The sequence below is a fragment of the Chelonia mydas genome, chromosome 1, assembly GCF_015237465.2.
Source record: "Chelonia mydas isolate rCheMyd1 chromosome 1, rCheMyd1.pri.v2, whole genome shotgun sequence".
Classification (NCBI taxonomy): Eukaryota; Metazoa; Chordata; order Testudines; family Cheloniidae; genus Chelonia; species Chelonia mydas.
In genome coordinates, this window is record NC_057849.1 from 233,561,134 (window position 1) to 233,585,187 (window position 24,054).

Genomic DNA, 24,054 nt, shown 5'->3' on the forward strand with positions numbered 1-24,054 from the left:
GGCAGACTCTGGCAACAACCCCACCCACCTGTAAAAGATCAGATAAAAAATTATGTGCCCTCTAGGAAAATTGAATTCCTTTTTCGCAGTCAGATGATGGAGGCAGTGAGTGAATGGGGCAGATAGCACTACTCCAAAAATACCATGTAAAATAGGGATGAGAAGAGATTCCTAGCAGTCACTACTAGCTAAGTATGACTTCACAAATTATTCAAAACACTCAAAATGTATTGAATTACTCCCGGAGGAAAAGAAAGAGGAATTTAGAGCCATGATTCTTATTGCCAGAACAGCGTTGCAAGCGGCATTGGATTCCGCAGACACTGTGACCACAGCCGTAGTCATGCGACAAATATCCTGCCTGTACCTGTCTGGTTTTCCCAGAGAAGTACAAACGACTGTAGAAGACCTCCCATTTGAGGGTCCAAAATTATTTGCTGGCAAAACAGACGAATCTCTTCATATGCTGAAGGACTATGTTCCACTAGCGAGGACCTTGGCAGTCCAAGAGCAGGGGCAAGGGGTGGCATCTTAGCCCCCCTGCCAAGAAAAGCGCAGGACCCACCATATTAACATCGGCCATCTTGTCACACAGTTTACTTTCAACTTGATTAATGCACATTAATTTAGGTAAGAAGAAAGAGTTTGGATTGTTTGAAAAACTAATCAGTGTTTTTGTCAGGTTCCTTTATGATTTATTTTTTTTTTAAAAACTATGAATCAGAATAGAAAGTCCCCCCACCCCCCCCAAATCATGACACTGAATCAGAGTCGGGTTTTAACTGCTGGATGATCTATCTACTCCCCGAACTGGCCCAGACCAGTTTGCACAAGAAATTCCCAGGACAAAGTACAGCTTTTCTAGTGATGTTACTTTATTCAGGAATTTGAAAGGACCACATTCCTTAGTCTTCTTGGAACAATGCAAGTGGTGAACAAAAGCTCCAGACGGAAGGAGATGTAATTGGTTTTGAAGAGCATGAACATCTGTAGAGCATGTGTCTGTCGTATATCCCTAAGAGACCCTGCTTTTGAGGAAAAAAGCAAACTGTACAAATGTCAGCACAGTAGCCAATGAAGCAATCAGAAATTTAAAAGATAACCTAGACACAGACTTAAAATATAGCCATTTCCAGGCTGACAATCTAGGGATTCACTTGTTTAGCAGTGAATATTTCAAAAGCATGACCAGTGGGAGGAGAGTTAAAAGGTAAGTGCAACAGAGAAATTTTGATGAGGCAGGAGAACGGGAAGTAGCTGCTTTTTTAATCAATTTACTTTTCCAAACACAGTGGAAAATAGTTTCAAGCACCCAATTGTACTTCAAATCTTCAGTGCAAATGCAGAGGAAATTCTGAGGCCTGACACACTGGCTTACCTGTGTTGGTTAGAAGGATGTGATTATTTGCTAACGTAGCTGTGTCAGCAAAAGCTAGTGTAGACAGTTATACGGGCAAAACCTCTCTTTTGTCGGTATAGCTTATTTTGTTCAGGGAATGGATATAAACTTTATCGGCAAAAGGACTTTTTTGCTGGTATAAACTGCATCGACACTATGAAGGTCTGCTGGTATAGCTATACCATCAAATCTTTTAAGTGAAGACAAGGCCTAAGAAGGGTCCAGATCACTAATCATATTCTTTCTTTGGCTAGTGCCAAGACAACAGCCCCATGGTGCCTTTCCCTTTCCTCACTTCTCTGCATTTAAACAGCCACTGAACTTGGTGCACAATTTAAACACAGCACACACTGAAGCGAAACCCTTATTTTAGACCCTTAAGTACGTGCCGCACCACTGGGAATGCAACAACTTTTCTGTGGGTGTGCCCCAAGATACTGAACAAATAGGTAAAAAGAAAAGGAGGACTTGTGGCACCTTAGAGACTAACCAATTTATTTGAGCATAAGCTTTTGTGAGCTACAGCTCAGTTCATCGGATGCATAATAATGAACAAATAGTTAAGTAAGTCAGAAGTTGAACAATGTCATCAGCGAACATTGCTTTTCGGTTTTAAAAATAGCTGACAGTCTGACTGACTTCTCCCGGAAGTGAAAAATGTATTGAAGTTTAAAAAAAAGAAAAAAGAAAAAAAAGATTTCAGATCTTTGCAGTCTGGATCCAAACGATTTTCTTTCAAATCTACTTTTCATTATCCTTTTCTAAAAAGGTGCACAGTCTCTACTTAGACTAGTTCAGACAGCAGTGGGGGATGGAGAAGTGAAACCAGTAGTGTGTGTAATAAGATGACATGCACGACAAATGGTTTTACATTTGCTTTTTGGTTCCTGGAAGATGATGTGCAAATGTCAGAGCCCTGAGGAATCATCTCATTCCTCTCCTCACCCCTACCATAAATGGTGTTCACTCTAATGTCTTAATGCCTTTAAAAATTATAATTTAATCCTCTCAGCATCCTTATGAGATAAACAATTTTACATAAACAGATTGGGAACTGAAGCAAAAAGCAACTACGTGACTTGCCCAAGGTCACAGAAGAAAGCATGGCAGAGCCAGGAACCAAACCCAAATTTCTTCCTGAGTACCAGCCACGAGGCTGTCTTTTTGCTCTATGCTGTGGGCACTACTTCCAGCTGGGCAAGGTGGAATCCCTTACAAGTCTACCAATGCTGCTCTTGTTTGTAGGTGATGTCACTCAGGCTATGTCTACACTATCACATATTCTGTCGGCGAAACTTGTCGCTCAGTGGCGTGAATATTCCACCACTCTGAACAACGTAAGTTTTGCCGGCATAAGTGGTCGTGTGCACAGCTCTGTCGGTGGGAGAGCTTCTCCCGCCATGGGGGTGGATTAATTAGGTCGACAGGAGAGTTCTCTCCCATCTACGCAAGAGATCTTACAGCAGTGCAACTACATCGGTACAGCTGGGCCGCTGTAAGCTCTCTAGTGTAGACATAGCCTCAGTTTTGAAGGCCAGAAGAGACCATCATCATCATCATATACTTTTATCTCCTTCACATCACAGACCCTTCTCCAACTAATCCTGTAATACAGGGGTTCTCAGCCTCTTGCTTTCTGAGGCCTGCCCCAACATGTTATAAAAACTCCATGACCCACCTGTGTCACAATAACAGGTTTTCTGCATATAAAAGCCAGGGCCAGCGTTAGGGGGTAGCAGTAGAGCAATTGCCTGGGGCCTCAGGCCACAGGAGCTCCCACAAAGCTACATTGCTCAGGCTTCGGCTTCAGCCTCGGGTGGCAGTGCTCAGGGCCCGGGCGTCAACCCCATGTGGCAGGGCTTTGGCTTTCTGCCCCAGTGAGTTTAATGCCGGCTCTGCTTGGCGGCCCCCCTGAAACCTGCTTGCGGCCCCCCGGGGGCCTCGGACCCCGGTTGAGAACCACTGCTGTAATAGGCCCACAACCCTTATTAAGATGTGCTTCCCACACAAAGAGTCACAATGAGTACACGGTCTGTCATCTGCTTGCTGAAAGAAATACTACCCACACAACTTAAGAACATTAACATTTATTTAACATGATAAAAAAGAAATGAGATATGAACATTTGCATTTGAACAATAGTAAGTGGCTTCTTATACTTACTCTGGATGTGCTCATTGTATAATATATACACAATGAACATAATTACATTTGTACACAAACTAAGTACTGGAATTGAAAACCTGTTTATTGCTGTACACACCCTATTCCAACAAAGTAAGAGCCCAGTACCTTAAAATACCTACACTTCATTTTGTTTAAGAAAAAGTAAGCACAAACATTCAGGTATATGTTGATAACAGTGTGGCATTAACTGCTGATGCTGCAACCTGACCAAGAAATAATTACAGCAGAAACAGGACATACTTTACTCAGCAATAATAAAAATGGCACATTTTAAATATTTATAAAAATTTTACAAATCAAATGTCAAAATACACTAGTGTTTAAAAAGTGTAAAACAAGGTTTAGTGGTGATATGTAAAAGAAACTGATCTGTTATGTACCTAAAAGAAGCAAAAATGCAAACTTAAATGATTTCATAATTAAAAACATTAAATTCTGTAAAACATCAACTAAGGTTCTGACTTTAGGCTGCATATTAAAAAGAATCTTTATGTGCATGGAAATCATAGCAGCAAGCTGGTATCGGAAGAACAATCTTCAGATTGTTGAGTGTACATATGGGCCATTTAAAGCTGTCTTGGAATAAACATTTTCCAGGAAGTGATAAAATGATGCTCTGTGGCCAAAAGCATCAGAACTATGAATTTCATAGATTTAAAATATACTCTACAATATCTTCTCATATTTCCATAGGTCCATACTCCTCGGCCATGAATGGTTTCAACAGAATCTGTTAGAGCTGAAAGACAGACATGAATCAAGTTACTGTATTTTACCAAAACACTGTTTAAAGTTCCTTTTATGATTAGGCATGGTGGGGAGTTTCTGACCGCACTGTGGCTATCCACGAAATAAATTACTGTATATGCTCGTTCATAAGCTGAATATTTTTGGTAAAAAAGTGACATATCAAAGAGCGGGGGGTTGGTTTATAAACGGGTTGACACCAAAATTTGATGATTTTAAACTCTATTAAATCATTTAATTGAATATCTAATACATTGTTGTTTTGTTTACCTGGAGCGTCTGCAGGCACGGAGCCCCTCAGTTCCCTGTGGCCGCAGTTCACTGTTCCCAGCCAATGGGAGCTGTGGGAAGTGGCGCCACTTCCCACAGCTCCCATTGGCTGGGAACGGCAAACCGCGGCTACTGGGAGCTGAGGGGCTCCGTGCCTGCCAACCCACCAGCGGCTTACCCTGACGGGCCAGGAGCCGAAGTTTGCCAACCCCTGTAATTCAGGGTTGGCTTATGAAAGGGTCATACAGTTTTTGCTATTTTTAGCTATCCATCTTGGGGGGTCAGCTTATAAATGAACGGGCTAATGAACGAGTATATACGGTAAATTATATTAAAAAGAATCTAAGAAAACATTAGTTTCCACAACCTATCTTTTTAGGCATTAAAGCTATTTTGACAGCAATTCACAAATGAACAGAAACAAACGGGTTATTTTGCACAAAGAACCATTTCAGGGTTTTATACTGCCACCATCAATACAGTAACTAAGAGCTTTCCGTGTAAAATTAGTAGCGAAGCCCCTAAATGCTGTACCAAAGGACTGGCAAGGTTAGAAACAGGACACAGCACTCTTCACTTGCTATGATGTAATGCAGTGTTTGGGATGAAAGATTCTAAATAGATGTCATCATCACTCTATTAAACTGTATTTTAGCATGTATCATCATGCTTAAAATGTAACAATATACTTGTGAGAGAGATACAAAATTTGTTTTAGTGATGCCAGAAGACATGATGTAGAAAAAGTCATGCGTGAATAAGCTCTCTCCTTAGTCCTATGATACCACATAGCACCATTTTCCTTTTCCAAATTCCACTGCCTCTCTGAAACCCATCATGCATTTCCCAGACCCTGGCTTAAAAACTGGCCTATGAATTGAAATGCACCCCCCAACTTATAAATTCTCTCTATTGCAGAGGATTTCTTGCTGTACAGTTTGCATCCCACTGAGCAAACGAGTTCCTGCTTTAAAAAATTAAACTCTTCCTACAGGACAGGAAACTTGTTCACAGCCTGGTACATTTGCTGTTTCATTTGGGAAATTACAGCTCTTACATTAGTCATGGGTAACAGCAATGCTCCTCACATTCAACAAACATTTTAAATGTGTTGGGTAGTGCTTAAGAAAGTTGTTTGACTGACAGCCCTGGTGAAAGACCTTTAGTCAGAGAAGTATAGCGTGGGCAGCAGCAGTGCAGGCTCCCACAAACTGTGCTTCATTGTGTTTCAACTAAAATGGGTCACGAATTTTTTGACAAAACATTTTTTCGTTGTGAAACACTGATTTACCGAAACTGAAACTTTTTGTGGAAACCTATTGTTTTCAACGGGGGAAGAAAAGGCCCACCCCAGAACAGTCAAATAGCAGAGTGGCTAGTGCACTCTTCTGGGATGAACAAGACCCAGGTTCAAGTCCCTGCTCCAAATCATGCATGGCAGGGACTTGAGCCTTCATGAGAGTCTCCCTCTAATTTTTTGCAAAAACCTTTCAGAAGGTCTAGGTTTCATCGCAACGCAGAACAAAACCACATGTCAAAATATTTTTTGTGACATGGAATTCTTGTTTTCCAGGCCTAGTATTAATCCTGATATGAAACCAGCTATACAATGACCATCCAATATTGGGGCTCTGGTGAGACTGCTAACCAGTGCGTCAAATGCAGATTTGAAGTATACACTAGGAAATGGACTAATGCCTCCAAATAAATTCAGATACTGAACAGAGGGAAACTATTTTTAGGCTCTAATATCCTTGGCTTTACTAAAACTAGGGAACTAGAAACAGAGTCCATTTTAGAAGTACCATCCTAGGAACATATTATTTTGCCATCAGCAGTTCAGTGTTACTCGTGGAAGCATCATATCTAAGGTGGCAATATTATGGACACATCGCCATCTTCACATACACGTAACTGTGTAGGATGTTGGAGAAAGTGTCTTAGGCAGCAAAAGAGATTACCAGCCTTTCACATCTCAGACTTGAATTCATACTGTGGCATAAATAATTAAGAGAAAATTGCTTTGGAGAGCTCATCATTGATGCACGTGACAGAGCCAAATGCAATTTGACACAATTAGTAGTGTCTGCTCAAGAGACGAGGAGGTTCCTTACCTGTAACTGGAGGTTCTTCGAGATGTATGTCTCTATATGTCTCCCAAACACAGGTGCGCATGGCCCCAAGTTTTTCAGCAGCCGTGTGCATTGGCCCGCATGGCTACCTTATGTTGCCACATGCTCCATGTGACATTATAGGAGACCATGTGAGGTGACACGCACTCAGTCTTCCTCTTACCGCAGTATAGTGAGTCTGCAGCAGAGAGGAAGGTGGACTGGTATTGGGATACAAATAGGGACCATACATCTCAAAGAACCTCCAGATACAGATAGTAACCTTCTTTTCATGTGATGGTCCTTATATGTATTCCAAACACAGGTGAGTATGGAGCAGTGACAGACTCAGAGGTGGAGGAGCGAGAACGCAATGGGCAAGGCCTGTTGCAGTGGCATAACCTACAGTGGCATCTGCCCACTGATCGATGGCATAGTGCACTGTTTAGGTGTGAACAGAGCGCCATGTTGCTGCCTGGCAGATCTCATGCCAAGGAGGCGGAGGTGGATCCTGTCAGATGGTGTTGCGTTGGAGCATGTGTAGCATTCTGTAATGCACTTCGAGATCCAACTGGATATGTACTGTGAGGAAAGGGCCTGCCCTCTTGACTGTTCCACAATGTCTATGAAGAGGCTTGATGAGGCACAGAATGCACAAGTTCTGTCCAGGTAGAAAGCCAGTGCCCTGCAGACATCCAGGGAGTGTAGCGTACTGTCTGCGGAAGTGGCATGTGGTTTAGGGTGGAAGATCGGAAGATGGATGGACTGGTTGAGATGAAACTTGTAGACAACCTTTGGGAGGAACTTAGGGTGGAGGCACAGGGAGACGGTCTCTATGGAAAACCGTATATGGGGGTCAGCCATCACGGTCACCAGTTTGCTGATCCGCTCAGCAGAGGTGATAGCCATCAGGAAGAGGACCTTCATAGCTAGGTAGGCCAGGGAGCATGTAGCCAGCAGTTTGAATGGAGGTCAGGTGAGCACAGACAGCACAAAGTTGAAGTTCCAAGGGGAGTGGAGGTAAGGATGGGTGGGAAACAGTTTGTCAGGCCCCTCAGAAACTGGGTAGTGGTAGGGTGGGTAAATATCAACTGTCTGTCAATGGGGGGAGGGGGAGGAAGAGAGGTGAAAGGACGGGACTAAGCGCCACAAGGTGGACATGGACCGAGCTAAGTGCGAAACCTGAGGTCTTCAGCTCTAGAAGGTGGTCTTGGATGATAGGCACGGAAACACTGAGGAGGGGGAGTTGCTGGCGCTGTGCCCAGGAGGTGAAGCGCGTCCATTTTGTGGTGTAGCATGTCCTCATAGACTCCTGCCTACTCTGTGAGAGAATATGGTGGAAAGGTGATGGACAGGCATTGTCTACACCTGAGCCCCATCCAAAAACCAGGCTATCAATTGGAGCAGGCTTCGGTTGGGGTGGCAAACCCTGCCGTGGTCCTGGGTGAGATGTATGTGCGGTGTGACATAGGTGAAGGCCACCATGTGGCCAAGGAGGCAGAGGCAATGGTGCACACTCATGTGCGGGTTGTAGCAGAGGACATTCACAAGGGCTATGAGGGTGGCAAAGTGGGCCATTGGGAGGAAGGCACAGAGTGTAGGGGGTCGGAAATGGTGGGCAAGCCCAGAAGTCCACACTATTCCACGAGACCAGGGAGTAGGACAGGTTGTTCACTGAGAAGCACCCCTAGTCTGAAAAAGCCTCCGCAAGTGGCTGAGCCATCGGTGTGGGCAGTACTGCAACTGGTGTGGCTGGGTTGTGACTGAGGAGTGGCTTATCCACCAGTGAAGGGAGATGGGGGGCCAAGAGAAGCGGCAAGGGTGGGTACAACAGCTTGAGGTGGGATGTGTGTGTGTGGGGGAAATCAGTGGGATCCAGCTGGCCCGGTGTCCAGGGCACATCCCGTTGTCTGCCGCTCCAAGGAGTGGGTGTGCGGAGTGGAGTCTGGAGAGACTTGTGGTGGCTAAGTAGTGTGCATTGGTGGGTGGTCGGGACTCTTGATCCTTGCAGGAACTGGCAGGTCTCACTTCCGCGTTGCCTTGCCCCGCCTTAGGTGGTGGCCCTGCAGGGTCATCATGCGATGTCTCACCTGACCGAACCCAGCTCAGGAAGGAAACGCAGTGCGGTGCAGTGGTCCACAATGGGGACCTGCTGCGGTGTTTGTGAGAGGGCTTTTGACTCTCCTTATGTACCTTCTCACATCTTGGCGGTGCTGATGGATCCAGGTGTGAAGCCAAGGGCAGGACGCTCACTGCCGGTAATGGTCGGTGAATCACCAGCACAGGATTGGACTCTGCCTGGGGCCAGAACAGCGCTTTTGTGATGAGGAACTTGCAGAGGGGCTGAAGTCAAGTGTTGTGGGTCCTTGAGGGGAAGGATTTGCACATATTGCTGTGAGCGACAAGGTGCATCTTGCCAAGGCAGAAGAGGCAGCGCGTGTGCTCATCACTCACGGAGAATGAGTGAGGGCACAAGGTACAATTCTTGAACCCTGGAACACAGGGCATAATCCCGACAGGGTTGGGAGAGGCCCCATAAGGAGCTACTATATACACTAATTAACTAACGTATGTACAAAAGTATGACAAGAAAGAAAACAGAGCTAACTATGGGTTTCAGAGTAACAGCCGTGTTAGTCTGTATTCGCAAAAAGAAAAGGAGGACTTGTGGCACCTTAGAGACTAACCAATTTATCTGAGCATGAGCTTTCGTGAGCTACCGCTCACTTCATCGGATGCATCCGATGAAGTGAGCGGTAGCTCACGAAAGCTTATGCTCAAATAAATTGGTTAGTCTCTAAGGTGCCACAAGTAGAGCTAACTATTTACAACGGACAGTTGTTCTCATAGGGGGTCTGAGCACAAAGAGGGGATTCCAACTCCGACCATGCAGTAAGAGGGAACTGAGGGGATGTCACCGCATACGGCCTCTTATGACCTCACACAGAGCACGTGGCAACGTCAGGTGGCCGTGCAGGTCAACAGACACTGCTGCTGAAAAACTTCCAGCTCCAGCGCATACGCACCTGTGTTTGGAATACACATAGGGACCATCACTTGAAGAAGAATGCCAGGTTGTTCCCTTCAGATGCAGAGACTGATCCGCATGGGGGAAGCTAACAGAGCTATAACCAGTAGAGTCTAGCTCCAGTCAGTCCACCGAACTGAAACTATGTAAAAGAAAAGGTTGGTTGGGTAATGACAGCCCTACTTAAAGGCCCAGAATATACACACACACCCCTCCAATGTTCGTGTGTATTTGTACATATGCTATTTGATTTGTACATAAACAGCTCTATTTATACATTCTGAAAGTGCGTATCATGATTTACCATTTAAAATATTTTTACTATAATATTAAGTTTGAAACGAATATTCGGAGTCAAACCTGAATCTGAACATGACATGCTATACTGTTCATGAAAATCTATAGCAACAAAGGCTGCATGTGATGTTTTTGTATGGACAAGAAACAAGAGATTAAAACCATTTCACTTTAACAAAGAGGTAATACCTCTTTCTGCCTATTACTAACACAAGAAAGTATCACATTACATACAATAATTATGACTGTTAAAACAAAACGCAGGTGCCCTATATGAACTAGGTTATGCATTTTCAAACTTCGCTAAGGAAACATCTTTTAAAAACTGAGAAAGTTCTCCTTTCCTAGTTATATGGCCTTATAGTTATATAGCTTACAGGACCTATGAAAGAAGGCATATTCTTTTGATAGCCTTTCCTTGAAGGCTTATTTTAAAAGGTAATCCCTGACAACGTAGAAGTTTTAACTAATTAAAGTGCTGGTAAAAGTGTTAAAACGTTCTGACCTGTATCCCTTAGTTTCTTTAAACACCTGTATAAACAAACCTGCTTTCTTCTATTTCCACTCACATTCAACAAACAGGAACTCTCAGAACCACAGAAATATAGGACTGGAAGGGTCATCTAGCCCAATCCCTTGCACTGAGGCAGGACTATGTATTATCTAGACCATCTCTGATAGGTGTTTATCTAACGTGTTCTTAAAACCTCCAATGACACAGATTCCACAATCTCCCTAGGTAATTTCTTCCAGTGCTTAACTACCCTAACAGCTAGGAAATTTTTCTTAATGTCTCACCTAAATCTCCCTTGCTGCAATTTAAGCCCATTGCTCCTTGTCCTGTCCTCCTTTTCACTCCTCTTTACAGCAATCATTTATGTACTTGAAGACTTATGCCCCACTTCAGTCTCCTGTTCTCTAAACTAAACAAACACAATTTTTTCAATCTTTTCTTGTAGGTCATGTTTTCTAGACCTTTAATCATTTTGTTCCTCTCTTCTGGACTTGCTCCAATTAGTCCACATCTTTCCCAAAATGTGGTGCCCAGAATTGGACACAGTACTCCAGCTGATGCCTTATCATTGCTGAGTAGAGTGGAAGAATTACTTCTCATGTTTTGCTTAAAACACTTCTGTTAATACATCCCAGAATGACTGCTTTATTTTGCAAGAGTATTACATTGTTTACTCATATTTCGTTTGTGTTCCACTATAACCCCAGAGCCATTCTGCAATACTTCTTCCTAGGAAGTCATTTCCCTTTTCGTATTTCTGCAATTGATTATTTCTTCCTTAGTGTACTACATTAGTAGTGTACTGCATTAATTTTTATTGAATTTCATCCTATTTATTTCAGGCCACTTCTCCAGTTTGTCAAGATCATTTTGAATTCTAATTCAAGACCTTGCAACCCCTCCCAGGTTGGTGTCACCTGTAAACTTTATACTTGTATTCTCTCTGCCATTATCTAAATAATTTATGAAGATATTGAACAGTACAGGACCCAGGACAGATCCCTGTGATACATCATTCGATACATCATGCCTTTTCAGATTGACAGAGAACCACTGTTAACTACTCTGAGTATGCTTTTCCAACCAGTTATGCACCTTCCTTACAGTAAGTTCATATTAGGCTGTATTTCCCTAGTTTGCTTACGAGACGGTCATGTGAGACCGTATCAAAACCTTACTGAAGTTGAGATATATCACATCTACTGCTGCCCCCTATCCACAAGGCTGGTTACCCTGTGAAAGAAGGATATTAGGTTGGTTTGACATGATTTGTTCTTTACAAATCCAGGTTGACTGTTACTTATTACCTTATTGTCTTCTAGGTGGTTACAAACTGATTGTTTGATCATTGTTCCATTGTCTGTATATCATAATGTGATACCTATCTATATTATATATCATTATATATCATAATAGACCATCATATCATGCTATAGAATAAGAGTATTTCCTCTGACCTAGCTAATGATTTCTACCTTGATTCCTACAAGAAATTACCAGTTACGGATAGGTGGAGGGGCCAAGTGGGGATCTATGATATAAAAAAAATAAAATAAGAACCATCAAATTCTACACACACAGTGAGCCTAACTGCGTGTTTTTATTATTGTTATCCTCTTCCCTCCTACTATTTATCATGTCACACTTATTTGTCTTAAATTAGATTATAAACTCTTTGGAACATACTGTATGTACAATTCATAGTTCAACTGGGCTATTATCCTGACAGGAGCCTTTGGGTGCTAAAACACCCAAATACGGATACATTTTTACCTTGACTGCATAATCACGTTTCATTACAATTTAATATCAAGGAACTGTTATTCTACCATTACAGAAGAAAATGCTTGATGAGCTAATTGGTCCTTTCCATTTCTAACTATTATTATCTTATCTGAATACTGTATGGATTATATGCATGTGAGGAATGGTTACTTATTTTAACTGTGGTTCTTTGAAATGTGATGCAGATGTGTACTTCACTTGGGTGTGTACATGTGCACAGGAACCAGAGAATTTTACCTAGCAGTACCTGTAGAGGGGGAATACTTGTGCCTCGTGGCTGCAGCCCCTTCCCTGGCTATATAAGGCAGTGCAGTCCCGAACCGTGCCAGTTCCTTCACACCAAGTGCCCAGAGAAATTGCGACACAGAAGGGACGGAGGTGAGTAGTGGAATACACATCTGAATCACATCTCGAAGAACCACAGTTACAGTAAGAAACGGTTTCTTCTTCCTCAAGTAGATGCAGCCATGTATTCCACTTTGGTGGCTCACAAACAGTACCCTAAGGAGGCGGGGCTCAGAGACTACCTAAACAAGGACCCCAGGACCACCCTATTGAAACATGCATCCACCTTGGAAGATGCAGTAATGACTGGATGGGTTTGCGCGCGCACACACACACACGACCATGTAGCAGCCCTGAAAATGTCCAATACTGAAATGCACTGAAGAATGCTACCTATGTTGCTTGCACTCTCACAGAACTAGCTTGCATCCGCTGAAGGAGGTGTAGCTGAAGCTATTTCATATGAAGTCACGATAAATGAAGTTATTCATTTAGAGACTGTGAAGAGACCACCTGACCCTTCATAGGATCTGTATATGACACAAACAGGCATGGTGAAGCACAAAACAGTTTAGTCCAGTCCAGATACAAAGCTAGACATCGCCTGACATCTGATGTGTGGAAACGCTGCTCTTCCAGAAATGAATGCAACTTAGGAAAGAACACAGGTAAATATACCGTCTGGTTCAAATGAAGCTGAGAAACCACTTCAGATAAAATTTTTGGGTGTGGTCATAAAGTCAGTTTGTCTTTAGAGAATTGTATGTAAGGAGGCTCTGCCATCAGAGACTGCAACAGACTCTCCTTGTGGATGCTACTGCTATCAGGAACATAGTCTTCTGAGACAAAAGTGGAAAGGGAAAAGATGCCAGGGGCATCTAAGAAAGAGAGAGGTTGTGAGGTTAGGAACCACACAGAGCTCTGACTCCAGCCACAAGTGGTAAGAAGGAACAGAAAGAGGTTAGGGGAGTGCTACCTCATATAGCCAGACAAGGGGCTATAGCCACAAGCTGTGAGTGGTGATCCTCTAATGGTACTGCTTGGCAAAATTCTCCAGCTCCAGCGTGCTAGGTGTGAATGCACCTCAGCTGAATATGCAGCTGCACTTACTCAAAGAATCAATACATTCCTGTTTTGTTTGCTTGTTTGATTGATATTTACATCTCAGCTACCTTCACCCTACTTAATAAAATTGTCTGTGGGTGTTTCTCAAAGAAAACTATAGTATACCCAGAAAAATAGCATGACTGTGAAAAGCAGACGTACTTCTCTGAGACTATACACACATGAAATGTGATCCTTCTGTGAGCTGTGGTTGCGTTGATGGAGCTGGTGATGGTGGGGACTCTGGTGAAGAGGGCAGACTTTTTCCTGAAAAGAGAAATTAAAAAATAAATATCACAGAAGGCAAAAGTTAGACAAATTGAAAATATTTCAAACATGAAATTTGTGAGCAAGATAAGTATTTTGCAAGTAAAGGTTAAAATAATCAGAAGAAACTTTTTAAATCAACATTCCCTATGATAGGTTTCAGAGTGGTAGCCGTGTTAGTCTGTATCAGCAAAAAAACCGAGGAGTCGTTGTGGCACCTTTAACACATTTATTTGGGCATAAGCTTTCATGGACCAGAACCCACTTCATCAGATCCATGGAATGGAAAATACAGGAGCAGGTATAAATACATGAAAAGATGTGAGTTGCCTTACCAAATGTGAGGTCAGTCTAACGAGACAATTCAATTGACACCAGTCACTCAATAACAGACCTAAAAGTGGCAATTCTTCAACAAAAAAACGTCAAAATCAGACTCCAACATGAAACTGCAGAACTGGAATTAATTTGAAAACAGGACACCATCAGATTAGACTTGAATAAAGACTGGGAGTGGTGGGATCATTACAAAACCTAAACCTAATTTCCCCAATACTAATTTCTTCTTACTGTTACTCACACCTTCTTTCAGAGCAGCAGCCGTGTTAGTCTGTATCCGCAAAAAGAAAAGAAGTACTTGTGGCACCTTAGAGACAAACAAATTTATTTGAGCATAAGCTTTCGTGAGAGCTGTAGCTCACGAAAGCGTATGCTCAAATAAATTTGTTAGTCTCTAAGGTGCCACATGTCTTCCTTTTCTTTTCACACCTTCTTGTCAACTGTCTGAAATGGGCCACTCTCATTACCACTTCAGAAGTTATTTTTCCTCCCTTGGTATCCTACTGTCAATTGAATTGTCTCGTTAGACTGACCTTACCATCTTTTCATGTATTTATACCTGCTCCTGTATTTTCCACTCCATGCATCTGATGAAGTGGGTTCCAGCCCACAAAAGCTTATGCCCAAATAAATTTGTTAGTCTCTAACATGCCACAAAGACTCCTCGTTGTTATTCCCTCTGATGTCACCACAAAGGATCTTTCCTAGTCCTGGCCTGAACTAAGCAGTCATGGAAAGGACTGTGCCGTTTGCCTTATTTATCCTTATATCACATCTGCACTTCCTTATTCCTCCCTGGCACCAAACTACTACTGATCACCTCAAGTATTGATCATTCCATCTGCCCATTCCATAAGCAACTTGGCCTTCCCTCAGCACTATGATTTTCTTGCAAAATGTGCCATTAAGGTACTCGCAGCCACCCTATCTTTTCCACTTCTGGCATCCCTCCTGACCTCTGGAGACACACACACCAACCTCTCTGTTATCTTACTGGTTCATAATCTAATGCCTAAGTTGGAAACTAGCTAGTGTTAATATGAACACTGTAGTATCTATGCTCCAGTCAAGGAGCTCATACCTGCAAGGATCAGGAAAGGGGATCAACGGCAGGAAATCGTGTGTTTAGAATAGATGCCTTTGGTGAAATGACCTACAGGAAAAAGTCACGGAGCTGACTGGAACCAGTAGCAAGGAGGTAGACAGCACTGAATATGTGCAGAGGATTGGGGGGAGAAAGGGGTGGTTCTGGAAGGAGACAGGGAATCATTTGCTCCAGTCAAGAGAAACTTCTGGGAACCCCCCTTTGATCCTCGAACTGGTTGCCTCCAAAAGTTCTGCATTTAAACCTCTGAAAACTGTTTCTGAGACTCACCCATTGGGAAATTGGCCAGGTCTCTGTCCATCCCTCCCCATCAGGTGAAAAAATATGCATACGAGACCCAGATTAGTTTAGATTTCTTTTCACTACACAAGAATTTCAGAGCATCAGAAAACAATCAGAATGTATATTACATATGTAACATTTAATCCCAATTTACACTTCTGTGTAACTGACAGTCTCTTTTCCATACCTTCTCTTTGATTTTCTCTTGAAGATTGTACTGCTAACTCAAAAGAAGAAATAATCCCTTCTTGCTCTCGAACACTGGCTGCTTCACTCTCTTTTGGACTGGTTTCATGTTTGTGGTTTTCAACTGGGGCCATGTTCTGCAGACTAGTTAAAAAAAGTTGCTATTTTTAGAGTTTGTTTAATTTAATTTCAGGTGTTAACCAATATTTATGTGCAACTGGAGTTCCAGCACTTCCTTTTCTTCTCTTAACACAAAATCCTCTAATTTACAAGATTGTGTTGTTTAAATCAAATACATATTTCTGAAACCTATAGTAGAATGTTGAAATCCTGAATCAAAGCAATAGTTAGTTTTGTTTCAATCTTATAAAATTCATTCTAGAGTAAAAAGAACTTTAAACTGGGAACTGGACAGTTTTTTTTCCTTTTTCATACTTATACACTGAAATAGATACCAAATTCAAGGCTGTAGGGAAGATACAGTGTCTCGTGAGAGGGCCTCACTCTACATTGACAGTAAGACCCATGTGTCTAGCTTCCAGTCAGGCAAGAACTACTGAAGAGGTGCACCGAAGCTCCAGTACTACTCTAACTCTGAAATCATGGAGTTAATGGAAACCCTCCAAGGTGATGAAGTACCCTAAGGCAGTGGTTCTCAACCACAGGTATGCATACCCTTGGGGGTATGCAGAGGCCTTCTGGGGGTACATCAGCTCATCTAGATATTTGCCTAGTTTTACAACAGGCTACATAAAAAGCACTAGCCAAGTCAGTACAAATTAAAATTTCATACAGTGACTTGACTGCTCTATATACTATACACTGAAAAGTAAGTACAACATTGATATTCCAATAGTTTATTTTATAAGGTAAAAATGAGAAAGTAAGCAATTTTTCAGTAACAGTGTGCTGAGACACTTTTGTATTTTTATGTCTGATTTTGTAAGCAAGTAGTTTTTAAGTGAGGTGAAACTTGGGGTACGCAAGACAAATCAGACTCTTGAAAAAAAGGGCACAGTAATCTGGAAAGATTGAGAACTGCCCTAAGGGGTCAAACTAGTCCAGACTGCTCCTGAGCTGATGGCTTCCATACACAGTACAATGGACTAACATAAAAAACTTGCCCTTGGAGCCTTCAGATAAGGCTTTTAACAGGAATCTTATGGAAAGCTTTGATCAGGCAAGGAAAGCTATTAAGCCCTCATCCTGAGATAACATTATTGATTCGATCTTGCATCCCAAAGCAAACCACAAATTGTCTTTGTCCATGATGAACATGTGCTTACAAATGTATTTGAAACTTCCCACATATTAGTTCTGAGTAAAAACAGCAACACAGAAAAAGGAAAAAAAAAAACCAAAACCTAACCCAGAAATTATTCTAGGGAGGATACCTGACCCCAAGCTATTTCACAATTACTTGTTATTTCTTTTGCCCCAAGTTTGAGCTAAGAACAAGTGTTGACCAAGTTCCCTCCTTGTTACCAGTCCATGGTGGGTGAACTCAGTGAATTTCTGATTTCAATAGGCAGCTGGAAATGAATCATGACTATAAGTATAACAAGTTTGCTATGAATAGGAAGAAAAACTAAGTTGCATTCAGAATATGTTATATTTTTATATTTCCTTCCGTAGCTGTGCAGTGTTCTACTTCCCAGAAGAGTGAAGTCTGTGTTGGAGCCCCTAAGTAGAATGGACACTGAATTTGTCTGGAAGTAGGAGAAGAGTAGGGAGAAAAATCTTGAGTATTTTAGTTCTCTCAATATATATAAAGAGAGAATCTAAGAGTGAAACTAATGAGCAGAATAACTTTGATAATATTATTCAGACCTGAAGAAATTATTTCCATGAATCACAATGTTTAAAGCCCATCTGTAAACAGTTCATGGCCTGATCCTATACCTGCCTCTGACGATGAATGCAGGACTGGGTCAAATATGTGCTATTTCTTTCTCTGATTATATTAGGCAATCAAATCTTAACACAAAAACCATCTTGTAATGAACAACCTGCCCGGGCTTAAAACAATGTTTCCATTTTTCATACCACCTAACCATTCATATTCTTTATACTTTTATAGAGAAAATAAAGCTTTAACATATTTGTTTACATGCAGCCCCATACTACCCACAATTCCTATGTGGAGTTGCGTAGAACGGTGAATCAAGCTTTCAAAATAAAAAAACTAAAATATTCATTATTAAACTGTAATAATAATTCATTATTAAACTGTTGGATTAGTTCAGTAATATGCAATTATCTTATTTTTACCTGATATCAACATTATGTGTTTTTCCCAATTTCTTTGGTTTTTCTACTCCTTCTTCAGCATTCCCTTCTTTTGGATCAGCTCTAACACACATGTCTGGTAACAGTAGGTCATCACTTTTTGTCAACTTTAAAAAGAAAAGTTGAAAAGTTTCGAGAAAAATCTGTCAGTATACACTGTGAGCACATGCTGAATGGTGGGCAGAGAATGGATTTTCAGGAAATAAGCTTTGGCAACAGAGCCAAATTTTGGCCTCAGTTATATAGGTATAACTAAGGAATTACGTTTACGTAATTTATATCAATACCATTACCTGGAGAGCAATACAGGAAGAAATGTGCAGAATTCAGCCCAATGAATTCTACGAGTGACCTAGAACTATCAGGGAACTATCTAGAATCTGGATTGCAGTTTCTGTATTGTTTCCATACCTCCACCGCCATCCAAAATTAATACAACACACAACTGCTTGGACACATTACTCAGTGTGAATACTTTAGAAGTTTTGATTAGAAACAGTTATCTGTGTGTGAAGTAGCACTCTTTCAAAAGGCTCAAGAAGGCTTCAAGTTAAAGGTGTTAAGAAAAAGACGATCACTCAGTTTTAATAACTTGATTTTATGTTGTTACTCTGTGGAAACTTGATAAAGAAAATGGTAAAGGTAAAAGGAGAGGAAATGAAAGGCAGCAACAAAAAGAAAAGGGGATTAATGAAAGAATATGGGCAAAAAAAGGAAAGAAGAAATTCTGCATAAGTAGATTTAAACGTTTTCAATTACAAGGAGATATGATTGCATTGTAGTGGTTCTGACAGCCTTTAGCTCCACCTCTAAATCATCATGCTTTTGAATAGCAATTAGGATATTTTAAAACAGGGTAAAACTGGGTAGGATGTAAAATAAATCTGAAAGTACCACCATTTTGATGATCGTCACAAGTATAATTATTGCCCAACTCCACGCCGTGTAAATTATTGTCTCTCCTCCTATTTATTTGTTAAACAATTTGATGCGCTAGGTGCTATACAAATCAAAAAAGGAAGAAAAAGGTACCTGGTTGAGGAGGAAACCTCACGTCACAAAATGCACTGGAAGACCTGAATTAAATTAATCTAGAACAGTTTCTGAACTGGGCAGGTGATGTTACTTACAGATGTGCTCAGTATGTGTGGAAGAAGTTACTTTTGAGGTAGGACTGAACACACTAAATATAACTTATTACCTCTTTAGTAAAATCTGCATTATCCTCTTTTGATCCAGCATTTAGTTGTGTTATTTCTTCTTCAGGAGTTCCATGATTTTGTTCCAAATCATTCTCTCGTATGGCACTCTCTAATTCCTTAATGTTACTAGATACCATATCGTCCTTTCTTCGATTCTGTAGAACAAATGTGATATATGGAGATACTTGCAATAAAAATCCAGTGGTATTACTGTATACTCTTTTCCTGTTATGAATAGACTTCCATTATGACCTCTTAAACACTGTTAAAAGTTACTAAAAATTTTTTTAGACTGCTTGACCTCAATTCAAAAGCTCACCTCCCATTTCCTCCTATGGGTGGCAGGTTTTTTTTAATGCAAAAGGTAAGAGTTAAAATTGCTTTTGAAAACTTAACTTCAAATATCCTTACTTTTGTGTAATTAAAACATCCAACTGTAATAAGTCAGGAACAATTTCTTGCTTATAGCAGATAGCCATAAATTTTATAACTGCATAAAGTAGGGGGAGCTGGCAGCAACTCTTAAATTTAGGCTGCCTAACATTTTCCATTATGGAAAAAACAAAAAAATCTTGCAACCTTTTTTGAGAAGCGCTAACACCTCCATTGTTTGCAGCAGGCCATTCAAATTTGGTAACCTCAGGCTAGAGGAGTGCCTTTTCTTTATCCCAGGAAATTCCATTTAGGTTTAGCTGAGTTATAAACCGTTAAAAAAATCTATTTCCCTTTCTCCCACTTGCATTCCTAAGGATAATTTTGGCAGCCTGCTATAAATGGACATTCTGACGCGCAAGGCCGATGCCGCCACCAAAGCAGCAGCAGCATTTGACTTTGCAACTTTCCCCCCCGCAATATAGATATATATTTTTTTGTTCTAACATATTACCGTGTACACCAAGGAACTTTTGGCATACCTGAGCCAGCTTAAATGGATTATCTCTAACAAAGGATAAGCTCTGTGAAGAAGATGGATCTGAAACGCCAATAATATTTAGCCCCTTTTTCTTCTCTCTCAGACAAGCTTGTTGGTGTCTCTTTATTCTTTCCATCTGCTCCTCCACAGTCATTCGAGGCCGAGTGTTTTCTGCCAGACATAACTGCTCCACTGCACTTCTCGGCCTTTCCTTAAAAGAAAGGAACATACTTTTTTAAAGAGTACTTTTGAAGCAATGTTGTGAACATATAGTGTGGGTGTTCATTTAAAAAAGCTTGCACTGCACACCTACATTTGGCCTAACCCTGGTATCCCCTATATTAAGACTGGTCAATACATCAAGTACCAGAGGAAGTTTTAGGGACAGGATTTATCTGCACTAGAAAATTACATCATGGTAGAACATGTTTTAATGTTAAACATGACTGAGCACTCAACGTAGACAAAGACTGGCCTGTTTAATGTGTCAGCTGATTGTGGTTACCGTTGGGTTGGGGCTAATAGATGCAGCTGCCTTTGTTCTTCTTTTGCACTTACTTAGGGCTAGAAGGGCTACACTAGAAGCACTAGATGCAGATGCGCTGCGTCTGGTGACAATGCCCTAGGCTGAAGGTACAATTACTCCACCTGTGGACAGCGCTTAGGTCGCTGTAAGTTGCGTCGCTCAGGGGTTGGCTTTTTCACACACCCCTGAGAGATCGAAGATCCATCGATTTAAGTGGTAGTGTAGACCTGCCCTGAGGTAAATAAGAGCTGGTCAGTTAATAAGGAGTGGTTACCATGACCAGCTGATATGGCATTCAACTTTATTGTTATTCACATTATTGTAGCACCTAAGAGTCTCAGTCATGGACCAGTACAAACTGACGCTGTACAAATACAGAACAAAAACATGACATTTAACACTGTTAGTTAATGTGTTTCTAACAAGGTAATTTTCCAGTTTAAATAAGCTGGAAATGAATGTCCAATTTTTGAATAGTGCCCACTATAGTTTGTTTTCCAGTCAAAATGAAATGGTTGTTTAAATTTATATAAAGTTGTTTCAATATGAGAACATTACCTGAAACAATGAATTAAGAGGACAGCATAAAATGTCAGTGACAGCACAATTTTTAAGAGATTCTGAAAACTGTATAGAGTAATGAGTAGAAATGCATAAGAATTCAAATCAATATTTCAATAATGGGGGATACAGAGATGGACTTGAAAATATTGTAACTTTCATCCTCGACCCTGTAACTGGATCCAGAGGGGTAGACCTTGGAGCCCATGCAGAGCTAGGTGTGGGTTTGGGGGCCGTAGGGTCTTGGATTCTTTAAAAAGTAGTCAATTAAAAAAGCCCCTCATTACTAACTATTAGATTACAAAGCAGAGTAATCTAAATGGAGTTTACCATCACTAGTGACCACGCTGATCCCAAATCTTGCCATCTTTATGGTAGATGGCTACCTCGCTTTCTGTTTGCAGACTCTCTCCTAAGTTGCAGAATGACCAGAGAGATGTGTACTGGGACGCAAATGAGTTGGTGTTTTCCTTTTCTGGGCCTTTTTCCTCTTTATCAAGGGCTGTGATTTATGTTTTTTATCAAGCGCTGTGATTTACAAGAAATGGTACCTCGATCTTACAGTGACAGCTGCCTTAAAATGCATATATTTATAGTTACTTCTGATGGTTTTTGTAAATTATACTCTATTGTATTTGGAAAGAAAACTTAGCTTTGCAGTCATCCTTTAACTGAAAATAATTTTGAGGGTTTCAAATAATTTCTTGAAGAGTTTTTTCCTGATGATCACATATAGAAAGTCTAAATGTTACCTGAACTCCATCTGTTTGAGCACTTTACAAGTAATCATATAAGTTACTCAAAGAACATCTCATATAGAAGCAAGATTATCAATACATATAAAATAAGATGTTTGGTTGTAAGTGAAGTTACTAGCAATATGAGACCAGAAACTAGGTTATTTAGTGTCTAAGTCCACTAGCCCTCTCTAGAGGGCTATATTACAATCCTTATTAGTTCCAAATCCACATCACAAAATTGCCCCACAGCTTGACATACATATAAGGCAAGAATGGCCCAGGACTTATATTTGCATGCTGCAGCAAGTCAGGACTCTACTGCAAAGTCTTACACAGCACACCCTAGATTAGGTGTGAATCCAGGTATTGCTGTTTTTCACTTTCCTCAGCACTGAATTTCCAGGAAAAATTTGCTAGGAAATCCACAAGGTTATGAGATCATCTATTACAAGACCTGAAAACACTGATCCTGCTTCTTGAGGGAGAGAATCTCTGCAAAATTATATGCTGTTACCAAATTCTACTTCTATTAGGAATTATTATCTTTTACACATCACACACCTCATGCTGGACTACTGTGTCTTTTTGATCCAGTCAAAGTGAGGATTACTCACCTTGTGCAGTAACAGGTTCTTTGAGATGGTTGTCCCTGTGGTAGCAGTGCCTAGTTGGGTCGTGCACACGACGTCGCTGTCTCGCACTGCTCCAGGGGTTACACAGTGCTGCGTGACCAACCATCCCTCGGTTCCTTCTCTACCGCAGAGAATCTATATGAAACTCTGAAGTAGAGGGGAGGAGGGAGGGAAGTAGAGGGGAGGAGGGAGGGAAGTAGAGGGGAGGAGGGAGGGCAGTGGAGCACACCCAGGGACAACCATCTCAAAGAACCTCAGTTACGGCACAACCCTCTCTTCTTCTTTGAGGAATAGCCCTGTGGGTGCTCCACTTTTGTGATGGTCGAGTACTGTCCCTCAGTGGAAGGGCTTCGGAGTTGCATTATTGATGGTGGATAAAACCGTGAGACCAAACTGAGTGTCCAAACTGAGTGACCAAACTGAGCTCTACAGCATAGTGCTTCGTGAATGTGTGGGCTAATGCCCAAGCCGCTGCTCTGCAAATGTTGCTAACGGGAACATTGTTGAGAAAAGGTATGGATGCCGAAAGTGCTCTCAGAGTGTGAGCGGATTCCCTTTGGGGCTTGTAAATGAAGCTTTTGATAACAAAGGTGGATGCATCCTGAAATTTACTTGGATAGTCTCTGCTTTGAGAGGGTTTCCCCTATTGAACATTCTGTAATAGAGACAACTAGTCTTGGTGATTTTCTAAATGTTTTTGTTCTTTCAATGTAGAAAGCTAATGCTCTTTGAACGTCCAGTGTGTGGAGTGATTCCTTTTTTTTGTCTGCATGTGGTTTTGGAAAAAACACAGGTAAGTAAATGGGTTGGTTCAAATGAAAGGGGGATGCAACCCTGGGTAGGAATTTGGAGTGTGGCCTTAAGGTAACATGGACTTTAAAGAAAGTTGTGTGTGCCCATTAGGGCCCCTAGTTCCCACATCCATCTGGCAGAGGTGATGGCGATGAGGAAAGCCACCTTCATAGATAGGTGGAGTAGCGAGCAGGTGGCAAGCAGCTCAAATGGTTTTCCCATAAGTCCGCGTAAGATGAGGTTGAGGTCCCACGTAGAAGGTGAGTTCCTTATTTCGGAGAAGGTGTTCTCAATGCCCTTGAGGAAATGTTTAGTTGTTGGGTGGGCGAATATGGTGACCCCGTCCACCTTATCATGGAAAGCTGTCACAGCCGCCAAGTGTACCTTGACAGAGCTTATGAAGAGCCCAGTGTTTTTAGTTCTAATATGTAATCCAGTACCCTTGGTAAGAGGGAGGATGTTGGTAAGATCTGTTTGTCTTGGCACTAAATGT

General features: G+C 41.4%; 1 protein-coding gene across 24 annotated transcripts in view; it reads right to left on the reverse strand.

Moving 5' to 3' along the window:
- Positions 1-3,470: 3,470 nt before the first annotated feature.
- The window catches only part of PLEKHA5 (pleckstrin homology domain containing A5), a 261,450-nt gene continuing 240,866 nt past the window's right edge, over positions 3,471-24,054 (reverse strand). For 14 of the 24 annotated variants that reach the window (XM_037916034.2, XM_043538976.1, XM_043538981.1 and 11 more), the window contains 6 exons: positions 20,312-20,521; positions 19,397-19,552; positions 18,178-18,302; positions 15,908-16,050; positions 13,910-13,994; positions 3,471-4,325 (listed from right to left, as the gene is read on the reverse strand). In XM_037916034.2, the coding sequence (XP_037771962.1) occupies positions 4,307-4,325; positions 13,910-13,994; positions 15,908-16,050; positions 18,178-18,302; positions 19,397-19,552; positions 20,312-20,521 (738 nt within the window). In that variant the 3' untranslated portion in view covers positions 3,471-4,306. Of the gene's footprint in view, positions 4,326-13,889; positions 13,995-15,907; positions 16,051-18,177; positions 18,303-19,396; positions 19,553-20,311; positions 20,522-24,054 lie in introns of all 24 variants that reach the window. The other 10 variants (XM_037916084.2, XM_037916091.2, XM_043539100.1 and 7 more) reach the window with 1 other exon arrangement.